Source organism: Orycteropus afer, unplaced genomic scaffold (assembly GCF_000298275.1).
Source record: "Orycteropus afer afer isolate SDZICR_OR568_19922 unplaced genomic scaffold, OryAfe1.0 scaffold00141, whole genome shotgun sequence".
In the NCBI taxonomy this organism is placed as follows: Eukaryota; Metazoa; Chordata; class Mammalia; order Tubulidentata; family Orycteropodidae; genus Orycteropus; species Orycteropus afer.
The window spans coordinates 3,001,406-3,023,414 of NW_006921728.1; the positions used below are offsets into that span (position 1 = coordinate 3,001,406).

A 22,009-nucleotide genomic window follows, 5' to 3' on the forward strand; every position below is an offset into this window, starting at 1 on the left:
ATAGTGTTTCTAAGTTATGAATTTCCATCCACTAATGTTCTGGAGTTTGTTTTTTTTTTTCCCTCTACCCTCATTAATAATTTAAAAATATGTCAGTTTCCAGATTTGTCTCTTCTTGGCCTTTCTTCTTCTAAAGTAAAATAACTAGTCCCCTTAATATATTCTCGCAAGTCTTAATATCTAAACTCTAAATCATCATTTCTTCTCTCTTCTGAGCACTAATCTTCCAGTTGTCCTCTAAAAATGGGACCATCTGAAAGTACTAAATTCTTTCAAGGCCATATATTTAGACTTTAGACTGGTTGATCTGATTCCTCACAAGAGTATTTGGTGAATTTGCATAATAATAAGCAATCAGTAAATGGCATAGTCCAGCTCAGCTATTCTTTTTAGGCATTTCTATCCACTTTTCATTTTTTCAAAGTGCTTTATAATCATTTTTGTTTGATATTATTCATAATGAAACTGTGAGATAGGTCAACATTAAACTCACAGGAATCTAAGCTATTCCTCTAAGGAAGAACAGAGCTGATTTCAAAAATACTAGCAGGTAAAAAAAAGTTAATAATGTTATTTTATAAAATTATACAGAAGTGATGGAAATAAGAACTGCAAAAGATAATACCAATTGAACAATGGTCAAGGTATGGACCATTTAGCAAGGTGTTAAATCTTTAGTATGAAGATCACCTGGTAGCCTTGGGGTAAACCAAATTTTGATCCAAAGCCACCAGGAAACCATGTGTGCATGCTACGTAAAGATTCATAATGCAAAAACCACCTTTTAAAAAAAAATGTAGACGCTTTTCTTCACAATTAAAATGACTCAGCTTTCCTACCTCTACCTCTGTGATTGTTACCAGTTCAATTTCACACTAATCACTCTAATTCTTCTGCCATGTGTTTTGAGTGCAGATCTTAACATCAATTCCCCTAACCATAGTCTAAGAGCCTTAGTTTAAACTATGTCACTTTGTTTCAAAACCAAATGCACACCTACTGCTGTCAAGTCCATTTCGACTTACAGTGACCCTGCAAGGACAGAGTAGACCTGACTCACGGGGTTCTAAGGCTATATAACCTTTACAGAATCACACTCCCACATTTTCTTCCACAGAGTGGCTGGTGGGTTTGAACAGCCAACCTTTCAGTTAGCAACTGAGAGCTTAACCACTGAGCCACCAAGGCTCCTCTCACTTCAGGTGTCGATTACTTAATTTAACCACTTAGCACAAATTTGAAATGTTCAACTCTTTAGCTTCCTCAGATCCCTCTTTCTGGTATCATCCTTCTTACTAGGCTACCTTGGTTCTAGCCTTCGGTGGTTCTTCCTCCACAAACTCCTGTTCTGCCACAGATTTCTTGTGGGTTGATCTTCTGAAGAATAGTACACTCTCGACTCTCTTGACTCAGGTGATGTCAGCAACAGCTTCAAACAGCTCCTCTATCCTGATGCCTTTCAAATATCTCTCTACTCGCAAAGGGAATTAAACATCTCCAATGAATATTGTGTAGACACCATAACCTTCACATACCAAAACCTGTTTCTCCTTCTGATGTTTCTTATTCTAAATTTTGGTAAATGGGACCATTTGCCAAGTGTTAGGCAACCAGGCCACAAATCTTGAAGTCATTCTAGAATTTTCTTCTCTACTTTATTTCTCATATTCAATAACTTATATTCATTTTTTTCAAAAACATTTATTGAGAAATTGTTCCATATCAGATTGACCGCCAGATGCCAGATGTATTGTAGGATGCAAGGTAAGTATATCCTTGTAACCTAATGATATATATATATATATATATATATATATATATATATATATATATATATACAGAGAGAGAGGGTATTCAGATTTTATTGGACTCCAGGGTGAAAGACATCCTCTGGAGTCAGGCAGGGTACAACCTATGGGACTATATATACTTTTTATACAGTGACACTACAAATACAATGTCCAAAAAAAAGTAACATTTTCAATATTTTTTCCCCACTATGTATCTACCTTCCATTCCCTCTGCCATTTACTTGATTCCAACTATCATTCTTTTATTCCTGATTGACACAAGAGCTCTCTAAACAGTATATTCCCCCACCCCTTCCCTTCTTTTAGTTTCTGTTTACTCTTGAAGGAGTTCTGGTGCTACAATGGTTAAAGCATTCTCTTATTAAGCAAATGGGTGGTGATTTGAACCCGCTAGTCATTTCACAGGAGAAAGATGAGGCAATTTGCATCTGTAAAGATTTACAGCCTTGGGAATCCAATAGGGCAGTTTTACTCAGCCCCAACTTGACAGCACATAACAACAACATAGAATTATTAGCTCTGGTGGCATAGTGCCAGAAGCATTTGACTGCTAACCAGAAGGCTGGCAGTTCAAATTCACCAGCCACTCCTTGGAAGGAAAACCAGGCAATCTACTTCTGTAGAGGTACTGCCTCGGAAACCCAAGGAAGGGTTGCTATGACTTGGCAGTGAGTTTGGACTTTTTTTTTTTTTGGTTTTATAGAATCATTATGAGTTGTAATTGACTCGATGGCAGTGGGTTTGGGTTTTTGTTGTCTTACTCATCTTCCTCAATATTACTAGAATAATCTTTCTAAAATTCCAAGCTAAATACAACCTGATCATGCTAAACAACCGTGGGATAGAATCAAAGTCCTTAAAATAGTTTACAAAGCTTTTCTTGATACTGTTATTGTTATTAGGTGCTGTTGAGTCAGCGCCAACTCATAGCAGCTCTTTGTACCAAAGAATGAAACACTGCCTGGTCCTGCACCATCCTGACAATCGCTGCCACGTGGAGCCCATTGTTGCAGCCACTGTGTTAATCCATCTTACTGAAGGTCTTCCCCTTTTTCACTAATCCTCTACTTTACTAAGCATGATGTCCTTCTCCAGGCACTGGTCCCTCCTGACAACGTGAACAAAGCACAAGACACAAAGTCTGGCCATTCTACATTCTAAGAAGCATTCCAGTCATACTTCCTCCAAGACAGACTTGTTCATTCTTCTAGCAGTCCACGGTAATTCAATATTCCTTGGCAACACCACAATCAAATGTGTCATTTCTTCTCTTCCTTATTCACTGTCCAGCTCTTATATGCATATGAGGTTGAAAGCACCATGGCTTGGGCGAGGGGTATCTTAGTCTTCAAAGGGTCATCTTTACTTCTTAACACCTTAAAGACATCTTTTGTAAATTTGCCCAATGCAATACATTGTTTGATTTCTTGGCTGTTGCTTCCGTGAGCATTGATTGTGGATGAAAGTAAAATGAAATTTTTGACAACTTCAATATTTTTTCCATTTTCTTTACGTTGAGGTATAATTCAGTGGGAAAGCTGTAGTCTTTGATCTTCATGAGTAAGGGATTCAAGTCTGCTTCATTTTTAGGAAGCAAGGTTGTGTCATCTGCATATCGTAGGTTGTTATTGAGCTTTCCTCCAATTTTGATGCCACATTCTTCTTCAGATATTCCTGTACTTGGATTATTTGCTTAGCGTGCAGATTGAATAAATATGTTGAAATGATAAAACACTGACACACATCATTCCTTATTTAAAACCATGAAGTATCCCTTTGTTCTATTCAAACAACTGCATCTTGGTCTGTGTACAGGTTCCTCTTGAATCCAATTAAGTATTCTAGAATTCCCATTGTTCACAATGTTATCCAAAATTTGTTATGATACACACAGTCAAATGCCTTTGCATAGTCATCAAAACACAAATAAACATCTTTCTGATATTCTTTTCTTTCCCTCTGACATGAGAAATAATATCTCTTATTTCATGCCCTCTCTGAATCCAGCTTGAGTTTCTGGCAGTTCCCTATCAATATACTGCTGCAACCCTTTTAAAATTATTTTCAGCAAAATTGTATTTATATGTGATATTAATGATATGGTTCAATATTTTCTGCATTGTGTTGGAATACTTTTTTTTTGAGTGGGTATAAATATGAATCTCCTTCAGTTGGTTGACTAGGTAACTGTTTTCCAAATTTCTTGACATAAACAAGTGAACACTTCCAACACTGCACTAATTTGTTGAAACATTTCATTCATATTCCATCAATTCCTGAAGGCTTTTTTTATTTTTTTATTTTTTTTTTTTGCCAATTCCTTCGATGTACTTTGGACTTTTTCCTCCAACACCATGGGTTCTTGATCATATGTTACCTCCTGAGGTGGTTGAACGTCAACCAATTCTTTTTGGTACTATGACTGTGTATTTCTTCCATCTTCCTTTGATGCTTCCCACATCATTCAATATTTTGCTCATTGTTGTTGTTATTAGGTGTCAACAGTCGATTCCAACTCATAATAAGCCTGTGCACAACAGAATGAAACACTGCCTGGTCCTGTGCCATCCTCCCAATCCTTGCTGTGCTTGAGCCCATCATTACAGCCACTGTGTCAATCCATCTCATTGAAGGTCTTCCCTTTTCCTTTGACTCTCCATTGTACTATAGATGATATCCTGTTCCAGGATTCCTTTTGACAACATGGCGAAAGTAGTTGAGATGAAGTCTGGCCATTCTCACTTCTAAGGAGCCTTCCGGCTGCACTTTTCCATGATAGATTTGTTTGTTCTTCTGGCAGTCCATGGTATTTTCAGTATTCTTCATGACCAGAATTCAAAAGGATCAATTCTTCAGTCTTCCTTATTCATTGTCCAGTTTTCCCATGCATATGAGGCAACAAAAAATATCATGGCTTGGGTTAGGCACACCTGTCTTCAGAGTGACATCTTTGCTCTTCAAAATTTTAAAAAGTCTTTTGCAGCAAATTTGCCTAGTGCGATACAATATCTGATTTCTCGACTGCTGCTTCCATGAGTGTTTATTGTGAATCTAAGCAAAATGAAATCTTTGACAACTTCAATCTTTTCTCCATTTATCATGATGCTGCTTACTGTGCTTCACTGAGTTTTCAATGGCTGATTTTTTGAAAGCGGATGGCCAGACTTTTCCTCCAAAGTGCCTCTGGGTGGACTTGAGCCATCAGTCCTTTGGTTAGCAACCAAACGTGTTAATTATTTGTACCACCCAGGGACTCTCTCTTCCTTTACCAAATCAGTAAATATTCAGTCCTTGGGGCTATTGCCTTCTCTAGTCCCATCTCCCATTTTACCCTTCACATTTAGCCCAAACAATCTGTAGTTTTTAGAACTCCATAACAGAGGTAGAAAAGTAACTTTATTTCATTTATTGTGTCCAAAAATGTGTTTTAGTGACTCTTGTTATTGTAATAATATTGAACAAGGGTTTAAAGAAGAGAAAGAGAATAGTGTAACACATTGAATCAAATTAGAAAAATATTCAACAGACACATAGAATGAAAAGGAAGTGTCTCGATTGTCTAAGCTGTATATATATATATATATACACATATATACATACATACACACACACATAGGGTTTTATAAATAAAACCCAAACTCACTGCCCTCGAGTAGGATCCAACTCATAGCGACCCATCCTTGGGTTTTTGAGGCGATATCATTACAGAAATAGATTGCTCAATTTTCCTTCCTAGGAGTTGCTGGTGGGTTTGAACCCCCAGCCTTCTGGTTAGCAGTCAAATGTACCAGGTTTATGTGACAAGCTGCACAATTTAAGGGTTAATTTGTTCTGTAAAGCATAGCACAGTGATTCAGATCATGTTAGAGAAGATAAAATCTTTTGTGAATGTGCCTTATGGCTTTAAGCAAGAGAGATCTGTTCATTTACCATAGCAGAGTTGCAGCAGCCTCCCTCAGGCAGAAGTGCTTAAGTGTCTGATAATGTTGAGTGACTTGCTTAAAAGAGGATAATGCAACACACCCTCAGGCAAGGCAGAAGATTTAAACAGAGCCAATTGAGGAAGCTAAATGCCTCAGCAAATTCAGAAATTAATCCAGATTAAGACATTAATTTGCTTTTAGGATTTATGTCAAAAGACCAATTCCACATTCTGCCACCCCTACCCTTTTCTTAATTTATAAGTAGGAGTGTCGATGGGAGTAAAAATACATTCCATAAACATCTCAGGTGCTCAAAAATATACCTTCAGTATATGGTAGGTACAGACAAGGTAGATGAAGCTTTTTGCACATTCAGTACCGTGTTGTCAGTGAAGGCAAACATGAATATATGGGTGGCTAGATGGGTAGACAGGCTGAACTATTAGGTACACCTATGCAGGGGGGGGAGTGTGCCCAAGACCATGTACAGGGTTGGCAGACAAGTGTATTGCTATGTTCTGTAAGAATTCCCAGGTACATAGTAAAGTTGACAAGGGACAAGGTTGTAGTCACTTCTTAGCCACAGCCAGCTACCCAGAGGGAATAAGTAGTTGGACCTGTGGGCTCAGGACCATAGTTGCAGGGGGCATCAAGTTCATTTGGCATAACATACTACACAAAATATTGTTCCACATCCTACTTTGGCGAGTAGCGACTGGGATCTTAAAAGCTTGAAAGCAGCCATCTAGATGCAACAATGGGTCTCTCCTCATCCAGACCACAGAACAATGAAGAAAACCAAAGATGCATGGAAACAATTAGTCCAAGCAACTGGTACACCATGCGATCCTCAGCCTATATGACTATGAAACCAGAAGAACTAGATGGTGCCTGGCTACCACTGTCAACCACTTGGAGGGGGATGGGGGATTTACGTAGGAGATGCTGGATAGAGTGGGAGAACAACGTGGAAGAAAACTCAAAATCATTTGGATTAAAAAAAAGGGACCTGATTTGCTGGTCTGATAGAACCACTGAGACTATGGCCCCTAGCTGCCCTTCAGGTCTGGAATTGAACCCACACCTGTGGCTTCCAGCCAAACAAGAGACAGGCATGCAAGGTAAACATTTACACTAGGTAGATAACATCCCTTGGAAAGATCATCATGAGCGAATAGAAGGACTGTGTATGCACAGGGACATAGCTCACGGGGCAGGAATGCATGGAGGGAAGGACACAGGGAAAAGGTAACTATGGCGAGAAAGTGAGAGGAGAGCTGCTGCATTGTGGTAAATCATATCATGAGACAAAATGTATGTTAACTGCTGTATGGAGAGTGAATTTGCTCTATAAACTTTCACCCAAATCACAATTTAACAAAAAAGGGGAAAATATATATATATCTTCAAAAACTGTAGACCAAAGTCCTGAGCATGTGTTTTCAAAAGAGTAGAAATGTAAGGCTTTTATTTTTTTTGAAGTAAATTGGTTGGAGTGAAGGGACTATATTCCCTGATACAAGGAATCTAGAAACTGAGAGCATATGTCTGCAACATGTTTCTGTCTTTTGTATATACAGTTAATGATAGATTACTCCTGCAAGTGGTTATTTAATACAGCAGTTTCATCAAGAACACTGCACTTACAATTCTCCAATGTACATGGAATAAATTACTGACCTAGTCCCCAGATCTCTAAAGCAAACTGGAGAACTTAATTGCAACTTTATTGCTACGTATAACTATCTAATCTAGGAGAAACCAGATAGTGATCTTTTTATAGTCCAAAACTGTGTACAGTACTGAGACCTAAACTTTCATATCTGAGTTCAACCAATTCCCAGAGACAGATCCAGGGAAGGTTATATTAATGAGAAATTAAATTCCAGTGATTTTGTGTACAAAACACACTGACCAGTTTGTCTGAGGCTTGGCCCTGTTTGCTCACTGTCAACCCAGATTTATTCTATTATATTGAAACACAGTAGCCATGATTGTAAGTCTCTTAGTAGTGCATTATTGGGATTTGTTTAAAATATTTTTATTGATAATAATCTTTCTCTCTTATATAAATAGGTATTTCTTTGTAACCTTCATGTCCAACTCAAAAACTCTCTGGAAATTGTGACATGACCTCACCTTGCTTCCATTTTCTCTCGCCTCTCGTTCCATCTTGAGGTCAGAAACTAGAAGGTTCTTGTATTTGTTTTTTCCATTACTGCTGTGATCATCTATTCTGTATTCTGATGTCAGCTGTGCTGAGAGGGGACTGTCACTCAGGTTCAGTGGCTGCTCGTCCTGCTCCAGCCCGGTTTTGCCTTCGCTGTTGGTGTCTCCCATCTCCCTGCCGTGTGCTCCCCCTGAAGCAATAGAACCATGCCCCAGAGTCTCATTGCCATTAAAGCTCTCAGCAGCAGAATCATCTGTTGGAAAGAAAATTGCATATTTTAATTTTAAATATTATGCTCTTCAGTTTTCACTTCAACTAGCATATCTTGAGCTACTAGTAAGGGCTTGACATTGTGCTATGTAATCTTACTTATATTATGTAATTGAACCTCTGATAAATGTGGGAAGCAGTCATTTTTAATTGAAATCTCATTGGCCAATTTAGGCAAAAGAAAATGTGAAATAAGATAAAAAGGTAAAACAAGAAACTGTTCAATCACAAATGCAATCACAAAGAAAAATAGATTTAAACAACAGAGAAAAAGACAAGTATCAACTATTTTGCAAATAGTTTTTGTTTTTCCATTAAGAATATCCAGATTTGGTGAAAATGCTCTAAAAGGAGTATTCACCTATCCTGCTATTGGGGCTGTATATTGCCACAAGGTTTATGGAGAGTGATCAAGTAATGTGCATCTAAACATTAAAGGTGCTCCTAAGCTTTGCTCTCGTTACTCTACTTTCGGAACCTTTAAGTGTAAGGGGGTAATCTTTAAGGGTATCTCTGTGCAGGTTAAAAAGACATTTATTTCAGTGTTGTTTCAAACAGTGAAAAATTGGAAATGATATAAATTACCAAAAACAGAGCATTGGCTTAATAAAACATTAGAATGGTTAGGATATCATGTGGTCATTCAATGCCCCATTCTAAAGACATGGAGAAACATGACTCAGGAAACATTTCATGGAAAAAACTAGCTACAAAACAGTGTGCCCAATATGACCTCAACTTTGTAAAAAGAAAACATATAGGCACAGAGGAAAAAGCCTGAAAAGATAAAGTCCAAAAATGTTAATAGTGGTGATGGAATGTTAATGTGGTGATGGAATTTTAAATATTCTTTACAACTAACACAGATTATGGGAGCTCTAGTGGTGCAGTCCCTAAGGCACTTAACTGTTAACCAGAAGGCTGGTGGTTCAAACCCACTAGCCACTCCTTGAAAGGAAGGTTGGACAATCTACTTCCGTAGTGATACTGCCTTGGAAACGCAAGGAGGGGTCGCTATGAGACGGATGTGACTCAATGGCAATGAGTAACTTATTTCTAATAACAAAATATAAAGTCATGACAGAAAAAGAAACAAAATAGGAATGAAGGGGAAGCAGAATTAAACAAAATTTTTTTACTTTAAGATAAATAATAAGCTTGTTTAGAAAAAAGTATATCAATGATAACTTATGGAGAGCAAGAAAGAACACATGTGTAAAACAAATTTATAATTTTTTTTAATTTATTAATTTCATTTTTATTTATATGATAAGGGTTTTTCTATTAATTCCAAAGAATTATGATGGAGAAAAGTCTTAAATTGTTTCCTTTAGTTTATTGAAGCCATATGAACGTGAGTGGGCAGGAGTAATTAAATTCAATACTTATGATTTATTGTTGATTTCTAAATAGTCTCAAGTATGCTTTATTTTTGTGGGGTGCAATGAAATGTTTAATGCCTTCTAATTAATTAAATTCATGGAAACAATATTTAAATTCTGAAGGTAGTTTGGGCGATCTACTTCTGTAGTGATACTGTCTTGGCAACCCAAGCCGGGGTCACTATGAGTCAGGTCCGACTCCATGGCACATAACAACAACAGCAACAAATATTTATAAATCAATAAACAGTTATTGTCTACTCTGGAGTCAAGAGGGTTAACAATGTGGCCTACAGAGACTCTGCCTTCAATGAGTTCCTAGTTAATTTAGAGACAGAAAAATAAACATTCAATTAAAATGCAGAGTGAAAAGACTGTGATCCTGCACATGGGATAGAGATGTCCCGAAAAGCTAAAAGATGAGTAAGCCTTAACTAGGGCAAGAAGGTGGGGGAGAGGATTCCTAACAGAGCCTAGCGTGTACAAAGTCACAGACCAAGGAACATCCAGGACAAGTGAGATGAGGGCTTTAATGACAAATGACTAGAATGTTGAGGGCAAGAGAGAGAGTGAAGACAACACAGGTAAGCAGAGAGAAGAGGATAGGTTCAGGAGTGTCACCTATGTCATTTGTATGCTAGCTTCTAGAGCAAATAGGAGGAATTTTAACTTGTGATGGTGTGAAGGGATAGCTTGGACTCCAGTGAAGAATGGGTTGAAAAGGGAACAAGATGGAAGCTGGGGAGACCAGTTAAGAGATCTAGAAGTCAAGTAATCCAGCAATGATGCAAACTCAAACAAAAGCAACGGTGTAGACAAGGAAAGGAAGGAACTATTGGAATGTAGTAAGGGAATAGAATAGGTATGTGATGGCTAATTTTGTGTGTCATCTTGGCTAGGGAAGAATGCCCAGCAGTTTGATTAAATGCTAGTGGATTCTATTATGAGGTAGTACACATGACCAGTTGGCCGTAAGTAAATCAGGTTACCCTCCATAATGTGAGTCGGCCTCATCTAACCAGGTGAAGATCTTAAGTGCAAAAAGGGAGTTTTCCCTTGGGCGTATACTGTCTCCAGATTATAAACAAACATCCGAGTCAGAATCATCTTGACAGCAATAGGCAGACATCTTGCCTAAACATCTCCACTCTACTCTTTCAGGTACCTGACTTATATATTCGGGGACACAGCCTGCAGGAATCCCCACCCTGTTGCCTGACCTATAGATTTTGGATTTGCCAGCTCCACAATCATATGAGCCAACTCCTTAAAATAAGTCAGTCTCTGTCTCTTTCTCTTACTAGTGTTTCTTTAGAAAACTGTGACAAAGAACAGGCAAGGGTCCAGGTTGAAGCCCAGTTCTCTCTTTTTGGTAACAAATGAAACAATGTACATTGTGTTTAATTTTCAGTAGAATAGTATTTTCAAACAATTTCCTAAAACACTCTTCTGTAAAAACATTAAAATGCATTCACAAGGCCAAATTGCATTAGTAAACGACTCTTGATATGTGCCTGTTCAAGAGAAGCCTCTGTGTGGAAAGGAAACAGACACAGATTTTAGGAAACTGGCTACAAATAGTATACCATATCACTCTTCATAGCTACTATTTTGACAAATCAAAGACATTCTTTTAACAATTAAATGTCTAGGGATTTTGAAATGTGTAAGTAGGACAATGTTTGTATATAAATAATTTAGAGAATTGTGCATATGCTTTCATGTTAATTCAAATCTTATGCTAAAGTATGCAAGATCATATCTGGTTATTTAAATTACATCTTTCTAAGAAAGTTCAAAGGCAAAGATAATAGACATATTGAAGTCCAATTATTTAATTCACACACACAATGTGATTAGACACTTGTGTATTAGAATCCTTTAAAATACAAATTTACTAAACATTTGGTTTCATGTAAAGTAAGATTTATTAAAAATTTACTAAACATTTCAGGTAAAGTAAGCTTTATTAATATGTTGAAAGTGTAAATAACCCTAAACATATACTACATTTTAAAACAAAGTATAATATAAATCCAATTTCTATTAATTAAAAATAAAAAATGCTGTGCTGTTTCTTCAATCTGAAATTATCTACATAGCTAGAAAACCATGTACCATTCATGCCCTAAAGTAGACATTATCAATTATCAGGGTAGTCTTTAATGAAAAGCATGTGTTTATAATTTTGACATAAAATATAAACAATAAAGGAGAAATTATTTTTAGACTGAGTACTTCACTCCAGATGTTACCAAGGTAACCAAACTCAACAGCTTTACATATTTCATTCCTGAGTAAATCAGTACATTTTATGAAGAACAAATGAATAATTTACTCAATTGTATCAAATATATATTTACATATTTTATAGTTCACGTGGAAAAAGAACCAATAATGTCACAAATGCCGTTATTTTACATATCAAAATTTAAAACAAAGTTTTCAATGTCTATATTATAAATAGACAACATAAGCAAGGAACAGACATTAAACTGAGGATAAATTAACAATTGCATATTGTCTTGTTTTGTGTAACCATGCAAACAGTTTTTATTCTCGCTTCCTTAAAGATACGTTTTCAAAATTGAAAATCACAAATCTCAGGCTCCTGATTATTATACCCGATTCCTATCAGTTTGTCATTTTTTAATGGAAACCTGCTTCCTTACCCAATATAGTTAGCTCCATCCCGAGTGGCTGCTGGAGTGTGGTTACTGGGCTACACCAAGTGAAATGTCTATGTCTATGAGGGCGGCCTTCAGGCCCAGAACGATGGTGCTTCTCTCAAGGTTTCAGCCTGGGTACCATAGCATATAAACCAAAGACTCTGTATTTTTGAGTCCCAAGGAAAAACAGCACCTGAAGCTTTGGAAAATAAGAATGCCCAGGGTACCTAGCAACAGAGGAGAATGTGCACTGTAATCACAGGGTAGTGTGGAATCCAGTGACATCAGGAGGGCAGTTGGATGTTTGGGTTTAATTTGCTTTGTGGTTAGTTTCGATGGGACAAATTTCATGCTATGGAGAGGGCCCTCTAAGTTAGTTCAAATGGCTTTGTCTATAAGGTTTAGTAACACTAACCAAAAATTGCACACTATTCATTGTCTCTTTTCCTACTTTTCATTCTCTTTTTCAATTAGTAGAGACCCTAAAAACACCTTTGTTTATTTTGAATGCCCCACTAGCATTTTGTACTAAGGTAGTTTTATCAGCCCCAAATTCTCTACAAAGAAATTAACTCAAAATAGCACATATGTGTGTGTATGTGTATGCAGGTATGTATATACATACATAGATTTAAGTATGTAGCTAGATTTAAGCACAATAATAACAACAAGTATACATATATGTTATCCCTGGGTGGTAAAAATTGTTAACATATCTGGCTGCTAACTGAAAGGTTGGAACTTTAAGTCCACTTAGAGGCATCTTGGAAGAAATATATGACCATCTAATTCTGAAAATCAGCCACTGGAAACTCTAAGGGGCATAGTTCAACTCTGACACACATAGGGTCACCGGGAGTTAGGAGCAAGTCAACGGCAGCATTTTTGTTTTTTAAGTAAATAGATTTAAGCATATATTTGTGTATGTGTAATACATGTATGTGTGTACACGCACATACACACAGACAAATGTGTTATGTAAGTATTTGAAATCTCCCACGGCACCTGACCCACTTTCTTATTCAGTTACTCTCAGTAGCTCTTCATCATGGCCTTTAGGTCCAGTGCCTTAGGCAAAATGAATAAGAAAAAAATACCTATCATCCTCATTTTAAATTTTATAGTTAGAGGTTTAGTCTTTAAATCCAGGTCAGATGCTCATAACACCCACAAAACTTTTTATCATTTTCCCCAAAATATACCATGGTCCTCCCCTGGCATCCTTTCATGCCTCCTAAGAAAAAGCATAGTGCCTAAGGCACTTGACTGCTAACCAGAAGGCTGGCGGTTCAAACCCACCAGCCACTCCTCAGAAGGAAGGTTGGGCAATCTACTTCTGTAGTGATATTGTCTCGGAAACCCAAGGAAGGGTCTCTATGTGTCGGGTCCGACTTGATGGCACATAACAGCAACAACAGCAACAAGAAAATTTCCCAATAACTAACATTTAAATCCAAAATATAAATGTAAATAACTTAAAAAAAAGTATGTCAATATACTAAAATGAAGTAAATAATAAAAAAAAAAATCTATTTGCAAAATAACGTTTAGCCCAACTTCTTTCTATCTTTCCTGACCTCTGCTGTTTTCTCCTAGCCATCAAACTAACCCAAATCCATTGTTGTTGAGTCGATTCCAACTCACAGTGACCCTATAGGACAGAGAAGAATTTCCTTACAGGTTTTCCAGGGCTGTCATCTTTACAGAAGCAGGCTGCCACATCTTTCTTCTGTGGGGCAGCTGGTAAGTTTGAACCACAAATCTTTTAATTAGCAGCCATGCACTTTAACCATTGTGCTACCACGGCTTCTTCTAGCCACAGGGTTCCCTATAAAAATGGAGCTCTGGATTTGACTGTTTAAATCCACCAGCCACTCCTCGGAAGGAAGATGGGGCAATCTACTTCCTTAGTGATACTGCCTCGGAAACCCAAGGAGGGGTCGCTATGAGTCAGGGCTGACTAGAAGGCATATAACAGCAACAACAACATTCACTAATGGATCATTCCTATGTCTTACAATGGAGTTCCCTCTATTCTACAGCATGAAGCAGGTCATATAGTTTAAATTGATCCTTTCTAGCACTTTCCTGAAGCCTGTCTCTACCCCAAACTTGATTCACAGACCCATTCCCGCCTTCATGATTCTTTTGTCTGCTTGTTTGCCAACTAGAAATTCTTCTTACTCATTTTTGTCATTTCTCTTCTTCAAATCCTTCTCATCTGCTACCCATTCTTTGATTGTCTGTTTCACTCCTACTCTATAATGTAGTTTTTAACATTTAATTACGCTGTCTTGTTTTGTCTTTATCTTTTGTCCTCCAATATCCAAATATTCCAATTTCTGATTTACAAAAGTTCTGCTCTTCCAAGTCCTTAATACCACAAACAATTGGGAAAAGATAAATAATCAAAAATGCATTTGCATTTGCAAATTATGATCTGGATTATGTGCCATATCTTGAACATACAAAAGAATGATGCTAAGTCTTGAAGTAAAAACATTCACACTAAGAAGAAGTTATATTTTTCAGTGATACCAATGTAAACAAATACATATGTAGGATGACAGCAAAAAAGTTAAAACAAAAAACTTTTAAACAATAAAACTGTTATACTGAGGGCAAGAAAATAACAATAAGGAGTCCAATTGTTCACTAAATTATTTCTTTAGAAGGATGGTAGCATTAACTCTTGTGTGATAGTGCCAAATTCAGCTTTTGCTGACTGGTATTTAATTGAAGAAGGCACTATAGAGAAGGTAACGAGATCTCTGAATGTTTAAGTTCACAAAACTAAAGCTCAGGACAATAAAAAATATTGAAATAAATTCTAAGCTATCAATGAGGAGGTAATGTATGATTTTTATTTATTATTATTATTTTTTTAATTTAACCATATACTTACTAGGTGCAAGATACATTCCTTGAAACTATGAGTCTAAAGATAGACTCCATGTAGAAACCATTCTTGAACTTTTATGACTACAACAGAAGATTACAATACAAGGTAAAAAGAGTATGTGTCCCATGAGAGTCTCATATGCAATATAATGAATATATAAGGCTCTTTAGGGGAAGAAGAGTCACTCAGACCTCACTGGGGATAAAGATGGTATCAGGGAAGTCCTTTTACAAGATGTGGTATTTGAAAAGGTGAGATACATGTTATAAGTGAAATTGAGGATAGAGGTCATTCTAGTTTAGGGGAGTGCACAAGAAAAATTCTCAAAGGCAGGAAAGAGTTGGAAAAGTACAAGGAATGAGTATATTTCACATACTAAAGCAAGAAATTGTATATTTTAGAGAGCTGTAAATATTTATATTTCTTTTTCTAGATCACTTTTTAAATCATTAAATATTCTTGTAGGGCAGCTACATAGAAGAGCAAACTGATTATGTGAGTCTAGTAGTCACTATCAGTTGGGTCTGACTCGACAGCACACAACAACAACAACAACAGTCTGAGAAAATTCTATGTATTTCTGTTTGCTATGTCTAAGCTTTTGTCAACTGACTTATAACAAAACTTTCCTCCCAATTCCAAGATGACTTATGTATAAAAAAAGAATGGCTGTCAATGTAATAACTTGTCAATGGCTTCATAAACGTTTCAATAAATTATAAAATTACTACTTTTATGTTTACTCACTAGCTGGTTTAGCATTCTAAATAACTTGATATTTTATAGGAAATAATAAGCATAAGTATTTTCATATGTTTACAATTTGAAAATATTGTGATTCCTTTTTTTGGCAAAGTCACAGTTACTATGAATATTTTAGAAGTTTATTGCCTATATTCATAATAGAAGGAAATGTTAAATTTCAGTTAGAAATAAGTGGAAATGATCTATGTATGTATGTGTGTGTGAGTGTATGTTTTCCCAAGTCATGAACCTACTAATCTACATGAACTCCAGAATAAGTGTTATGGAACTAATTATTTTACTTATCTTACATTGCCCCATGTGTTGTTGTTGTTGTGTGCCATTGAGTCGGACCTGACTCATAGTGACCCCTCCTTGTGTTTCTGAGGCAGTATCACTATGGAAGTAGATTGTCCCATCTTCCTTCTGAGGAGTGGCTGGTGGGTTTGAACCACCAGGCTTCTGGTTAGCAGTCAAGTGCCTTAGCCACTATGCTACCAGAGCTCCCACATTGTCCCATAGTAAATATAAACATCAGATTTTCAAATTCCTAGCTTCAACATTGATATTTTAGGTTTCATTGGTGCTTTGTTTAGTCCCTTTTCTCATCCTACAACACCTTGCCATTCTGCGACTTTTTAAAGCTGTATATTTTATTAGGTCAAAGACTACAGACTGCAATATGGATTATACCTCACCATAAAGTAAACAAAAATCCTCATAACTGGACCAATAAGCAACATCGTGATAAATGGAGAAAAGATTGAAGTTGTCAAAGATTTCATTTTACTTGGATCCATAATCAATACCCATGGAAGCAGCAGCCAAGAAATCAGGTGTTGTATTGCACCGGGCAAAGCTGTTAAAAAAAAAACACTTTAAAGTATTGAACAGCAAAGAGCATTTTGAAGACTAAGGTGCTCCTAACTGAAGACATGTTTTTTTTTTTTTAACCACTTTATGTGCATATGAAAGCTGGACAATGAATAAGGAAGACAGAAGAAGAATTGATGTTTTTGATTTGTGGTGTTGGTAAAGAATACTGAAAACACAATGGACTGCCAGAAGAACAAACATACCTATCTTCCAAGAAGTGCAGCCAAATGCTTCTTAGAAGTGAGAATGGCCAGACTTTGACTCACCTACTTTGGTCATCTTGTCAGAAGGGACCAGTCCCTGGTGAGTATATCATGCGTAGTAAAGTGGAGGATCAGAGAAAAAGGGGAAGACCCTTCAACAAGATGGATTGACACAATGACTGCAATGATGGACTCAAGTATTTATAGCAGTAATTGTGAGGATGGTGCAGGACCAGCCAGTGTTTCCTCCTGTTGTACATAGGGTCGCTATGAGTCAGAATTGACTAGGTGGCACCTAACAACAACAACAACAACATATTTTATTTACCAACTAGACTGTAGGCTCCCAGAAAGAGGTGTTTTCTAGTTTATGTTTCTTTGTGCCTATCTATAGAATCCAACTTTACCCAAAGTTGACATTCATAAAATATATATATGCACATATACTTACTAATGATTAATGAATTGATTGGTAAATGAGGCAAACATAGATAGTCTAATGCATTAATGCATCTGTGTAAGAAATTCGTGTATTGGCAACCCACTCATGAACTTATTTACTTCTAAATTTTAAAACCAAAAAAATTAATATAAGTTTTGTTTTTTTTTTCCTCCTGGATGTTCTGTCTCATACAGCAAGCAATATATAAAATGATAACATCTCACATAAAATTTTAAAAATTATTTTGCTGTGATTGTTGAGAATAAACACAGCAAAACATACACCAAATCAACAATTTCTACATGTACAAGTTAGTGATGCTGATTACATTCTTTGAGTTGTTCAACCACACTCCTTTTCTGTGCCCTCTAAGGTTCCTCTCTAATGTTTCAAGCAGTTGTCAATTTGATCCCATACAGATAGATCTTTAAAAGAGCAGAATGCTCAAGGCAGACATTTTTTAAAAAATAAAGGCCAGATATACTGGATTTATAGACACTAGAGAAACCCTCAACACCATTTTTTTTACTAATTAAGCTAAACTATTGTTTTGTTTTTAAAGAGACTTGATGGAATATTTTTGGTTTAGGGTTGAAAGATTATCTCAGGGCAATAGTTTCAGGTGTTCATCCACTTAACATGGCTCCTGAAAGTCTAGAGTCCACGAGAATTTGAAATTCTTATCTGCATTTCCCTTTTTTTATCAGGATTCTTCTGTATCATTTTTATCAAAATGTTCAGGAATCAGTAGCTGGGCACCATGTAGTTCTTCTGGCCTCATGACAAAGGCGTCAGTTATTTATGGAAATAATCAGCCACCCATTCCATTTCCTCCTCCTGTTAATGACTTTTCTTCTCCCTCTGTTGCTCCAAAAACCAAAAACCAAACTCACTGCTGTCGAGTCGGATCTGACGCATAGTGACCTCTCCTTGGGTTTCCAAGGCAGTATCACTACAGAAGTAGATTGCCCAATCTTCCTTTCGAGGAGTGGATGGTGGGTTTGAACCACCAGCCTTCTGGTTAGCAGTCAAATGCTTTAGGCAATACATCACCAGGGCTCCCTCTGTTGCTCCAGGTGAATAAAACCAGTTGCTGTGCTTTGAATGTCTGCCCCTTTGCAAGCATCTTTTACTAATGTGGCACAACTCAAAATGGAAAGAAACAGCTGAAAACATTCATTAATAATAGGAATGTGGAATGTATGAAGTATGAATCTAGGAAAACTGGAAGCTGTCAAAAATGAGATGGAATGCATACAGATCAATATCATAGTTATTAGTGAGCTGAAATGGATTGGTATTGGCCATTTCGAATCAGATAATCATATGGTCTACTATGCTGGGAATGATAAATGGAAGAAGAGTAGCATTGCATTCATCATCAAAAAGAATGTTACAAGATCTATCCTGAAGTAAAATGCTGTCAGTGACAGGATACTATCCATACACCTACAAGGAGGACCATTAATACTGGTATGCTTCAAATTTATGCATCAACCACTGAAGACAAAGATGAAGAAATTGAAGACTTTTACCAACTTCTGCAGTCTGAAATTGACAAAACATACAATAAAGATGTACTGATTACTACCGGTGATAGGAATGCAAAAGTTGGAAACAAAGAAGAAGCATCAGTAGTGGGAAAATACCACCTTGATGATAGAGATGATGCTGGAGATAGAATGATAGAATTTTGCAAGTGTCATAGAGCTAGGCAGGACCTCAGCAATCTTCAAAGTTCTCCTTATAGTAAACCCTGTTTGGGTGGCTTGTACCAAAATCCTGCTCCTTAGGACCCCTTGCTGCAGAGTAGTAGGTCACCAGCATCCATTTTTCTTTTCTGTCAATTAACCTGTTGGCCTGTTTGGATCTTGATTCCTTCACTTGACAAAATAAGCTGGTATTCTGGCTGATGTATTTTCCTGAGTTTCAGTCCAACAATATCACTAGAAGCAATTTACTTTCACCTGTCAGAAGCAGCAATATACCTTCATTGTCATGTTATATGTTTACATTAGCTCTCCGGTTCTATCAGCATCTAGTTCTTTAATGGACGTACTGTCTCTCAGTAGACATCATCATAGTTTCACATATTGATGAAATCATGCTCATGTTTAAAAGTCAGGGAAGCAAAGATGGTAGAGTTTCATCTGCCTTGCTAAGATATACAATGATAAGTGACAGAAAGTAGCTTTAAAGTACAGGGGCTTTCTCAGAGCCAATCTACTTTTGTAAAGATTTGTAGGCTTGGAAACTCAATGGGGTCACTATAAGTCAGAAATGAATTGATGGCAGTGGTTTTTTTTTTTTTTTTTTTCTCTCAGTGAGTAGTAAGCTAGTGCTCAGAAGCATACCTATGTACTATCTCCTAAAAGAAGGATAAGTTCTTAATTTTTTTTTTTCCTTTCCACCATTAAGAAGAAGGTAAACCACCTAGTAGACTTCATATGGCCTGGGCTGTAGTGAATTCCATTCTGCTAATCTACTTCCATAGTGATACCACCTCTGAAACCCAAGGAGGGGTCGCTATGAGTCAGGTCCGACTCAAGGCCAAATAACAACAACAACAACAACAAATTTACTCTTATAAAGATAGAGTAGATAAATGGTACTCTACAGGGTTGTGTATGGAATAAGAGGCCAGCTTCAACAGAAAATGTAGTATAATAAGGGTTTTAGAGTAAGGCCCTGCTGTCTTGTTCGGGTGATTCTCCCTTATGAAAGCAGCTCTTGACTCTTTATGCAGTTGGTCATCATGAACTGAGTACCACCTGATCCATGAGCCCAGATATTTAGACATGCTTGAAGTCCTTCTTGTCAAGTGCAAGTGCTGTATGTAGAAATGGATCTGCTAGAGCCTTAAAGGTACAATCAGGTTGCTCAAAACCCATCACACAACTGTTCCTTCTTTAATCTTTATCTACTGTCTTGAAATAAACATTTTACAAAACATGAATTGAAAATGAAAATTGTCATGCTGGGTTCCATGACTCTGAAAATCTCTGCAATGGGAAGTCACTTTAGTGGGTAGATCCAAATGGAGAAGGGAAATGTACTAAACAGCTCAGACTGTCTGCAGTAAATGTTCTTGGACACTCTTCTGAAGTTATGTTTATACCATTTATTTAGCAGTGTAAATATGGTATATAGACTTGAAAAAACTCAGTTTTTAGAATTTTAAAAGACATTGCAAAGAGGCTGATATTATCTTTTAAAATCGGCCAAGTGCTTGAAAATATTCATGTCTATGTCAATGCCCTTCAAAAATCCACCACTCTAGAAGATGATCTCACTAATCATGTATTCATGATAACTTTTACTTTGGGTATCAGTCATCCTATCTGCTGAAACCAGGATTGCTCAGAAGGGTCATGAATAGAGTGTCAATCAAAACAGGAGTGGTGGATCTCAACAGATAGGAATTGTATGTCTCATTCACCAGGTGGATTAGTTTCTGCAACTACCAGCTCTACTGGCCCAGAGGAAAGACATCTTCAACAAATGAGGTGGACAACTGATCATTTCGTGCCACACAGGCCCATAAAGAAATGGATAAAAAAGGAGAGCTATGTGTTGGCTGAGAGTATTGGTCCTGACTACCAAGAAACCATAGATGACTACTGCCTGCACACAGTGGGCTGGGAGGTGGACCATCATGGAGCAACTAGCATATTTCTCATTCTAGTGCAGAAAGGAAATTATTCTGAAGCCAGTTCTTGTAGGCAGAGACAACAAGGTCTCATTTCCTGACATGACCACCATTCTGGCAAAATTCCCTAACTGGTTTAATTGCTAACTAAAGAAAAAAAAAAAAAAAAGGAATGTGTAGTAGAGTCAGTTAGTTATAAATACTAGCTATGGCTTTGAAACCAGATGTACAAACTAGGAGTGTAATCTTTACGTGGATTTCTTTGTTTAATGCCAAGTATTTTAATAATAAAAACTTATTTCTCTTTTCCTTAAGTAATGTTAAGTATATAGGTTGTGGTGGTGGCAGATAAATATACTAATTAGTCCCTTAATTGTGTAATTTAAATTTTTATAGACCTAAAAGAGGAATTAACATTACTTGGTATTCTTGGTCTCAGGACAAAGTGGCTCTTTTCACCACCTCTGGGTGTAAAACTGGACCTAACTTAGATATAGTGCTCTTTGGGTAAAAATCAGGGTGTATGTGGTTTATGTGAAGAGGTGGAAAGTATTCAGTGGAAGAATATTTGAGTATTTTAGAAGGTTGTGTGATGTGTGTGTGTGTATATATGTGTGTGTGTATTAACAGCCAAGTGTTGGTACGTACTAAGCACTTATAAAAATGGTAACCTAGTAACGTTTCCTCTCCTACAACACAAGTGTAGATCCCAACAGGTATAATTCGTAGGCAAAATTTGGAGCTGAGAGTCAGAGAGCAACAACAACAACAACAACAAAAAGTAAATAGAATTAGGGCTTTTATGCTAATATTCAGAAACAAAATAAGAACTACTGCCATGGGATTCTCACCATTTCTCTAGTTCTTGTCTTTCTAAATAACATGTGATCGATTCCTCCCTAGATTTTGTGATCTACTCAAGTACTCCTCCAACAGACTTCCATTTTTAAATTGTTTGTGCCTAATGG

General features: G+C 36.9%; 1 protein-coding gene across 1 annotated transcript in view; it reads right to left on the reverse strand.

The window, feature by feature from the left end:
- The window catches only part of NOL4 (nucleolar protein 4), a 613,219-nt gene that overhangs the window by 278,172 nt on the left and 313,038 nt on the right, over positions 1–22,009 (reverse strand). Inside the window, 1 exon segment of the mRNA XM_007945636.2 lies at positions 7,874–8,157. Within this exon segment, the coding sequence (XP_007943827.1) occupies positions 7,874–8,157 (284 nt within the window).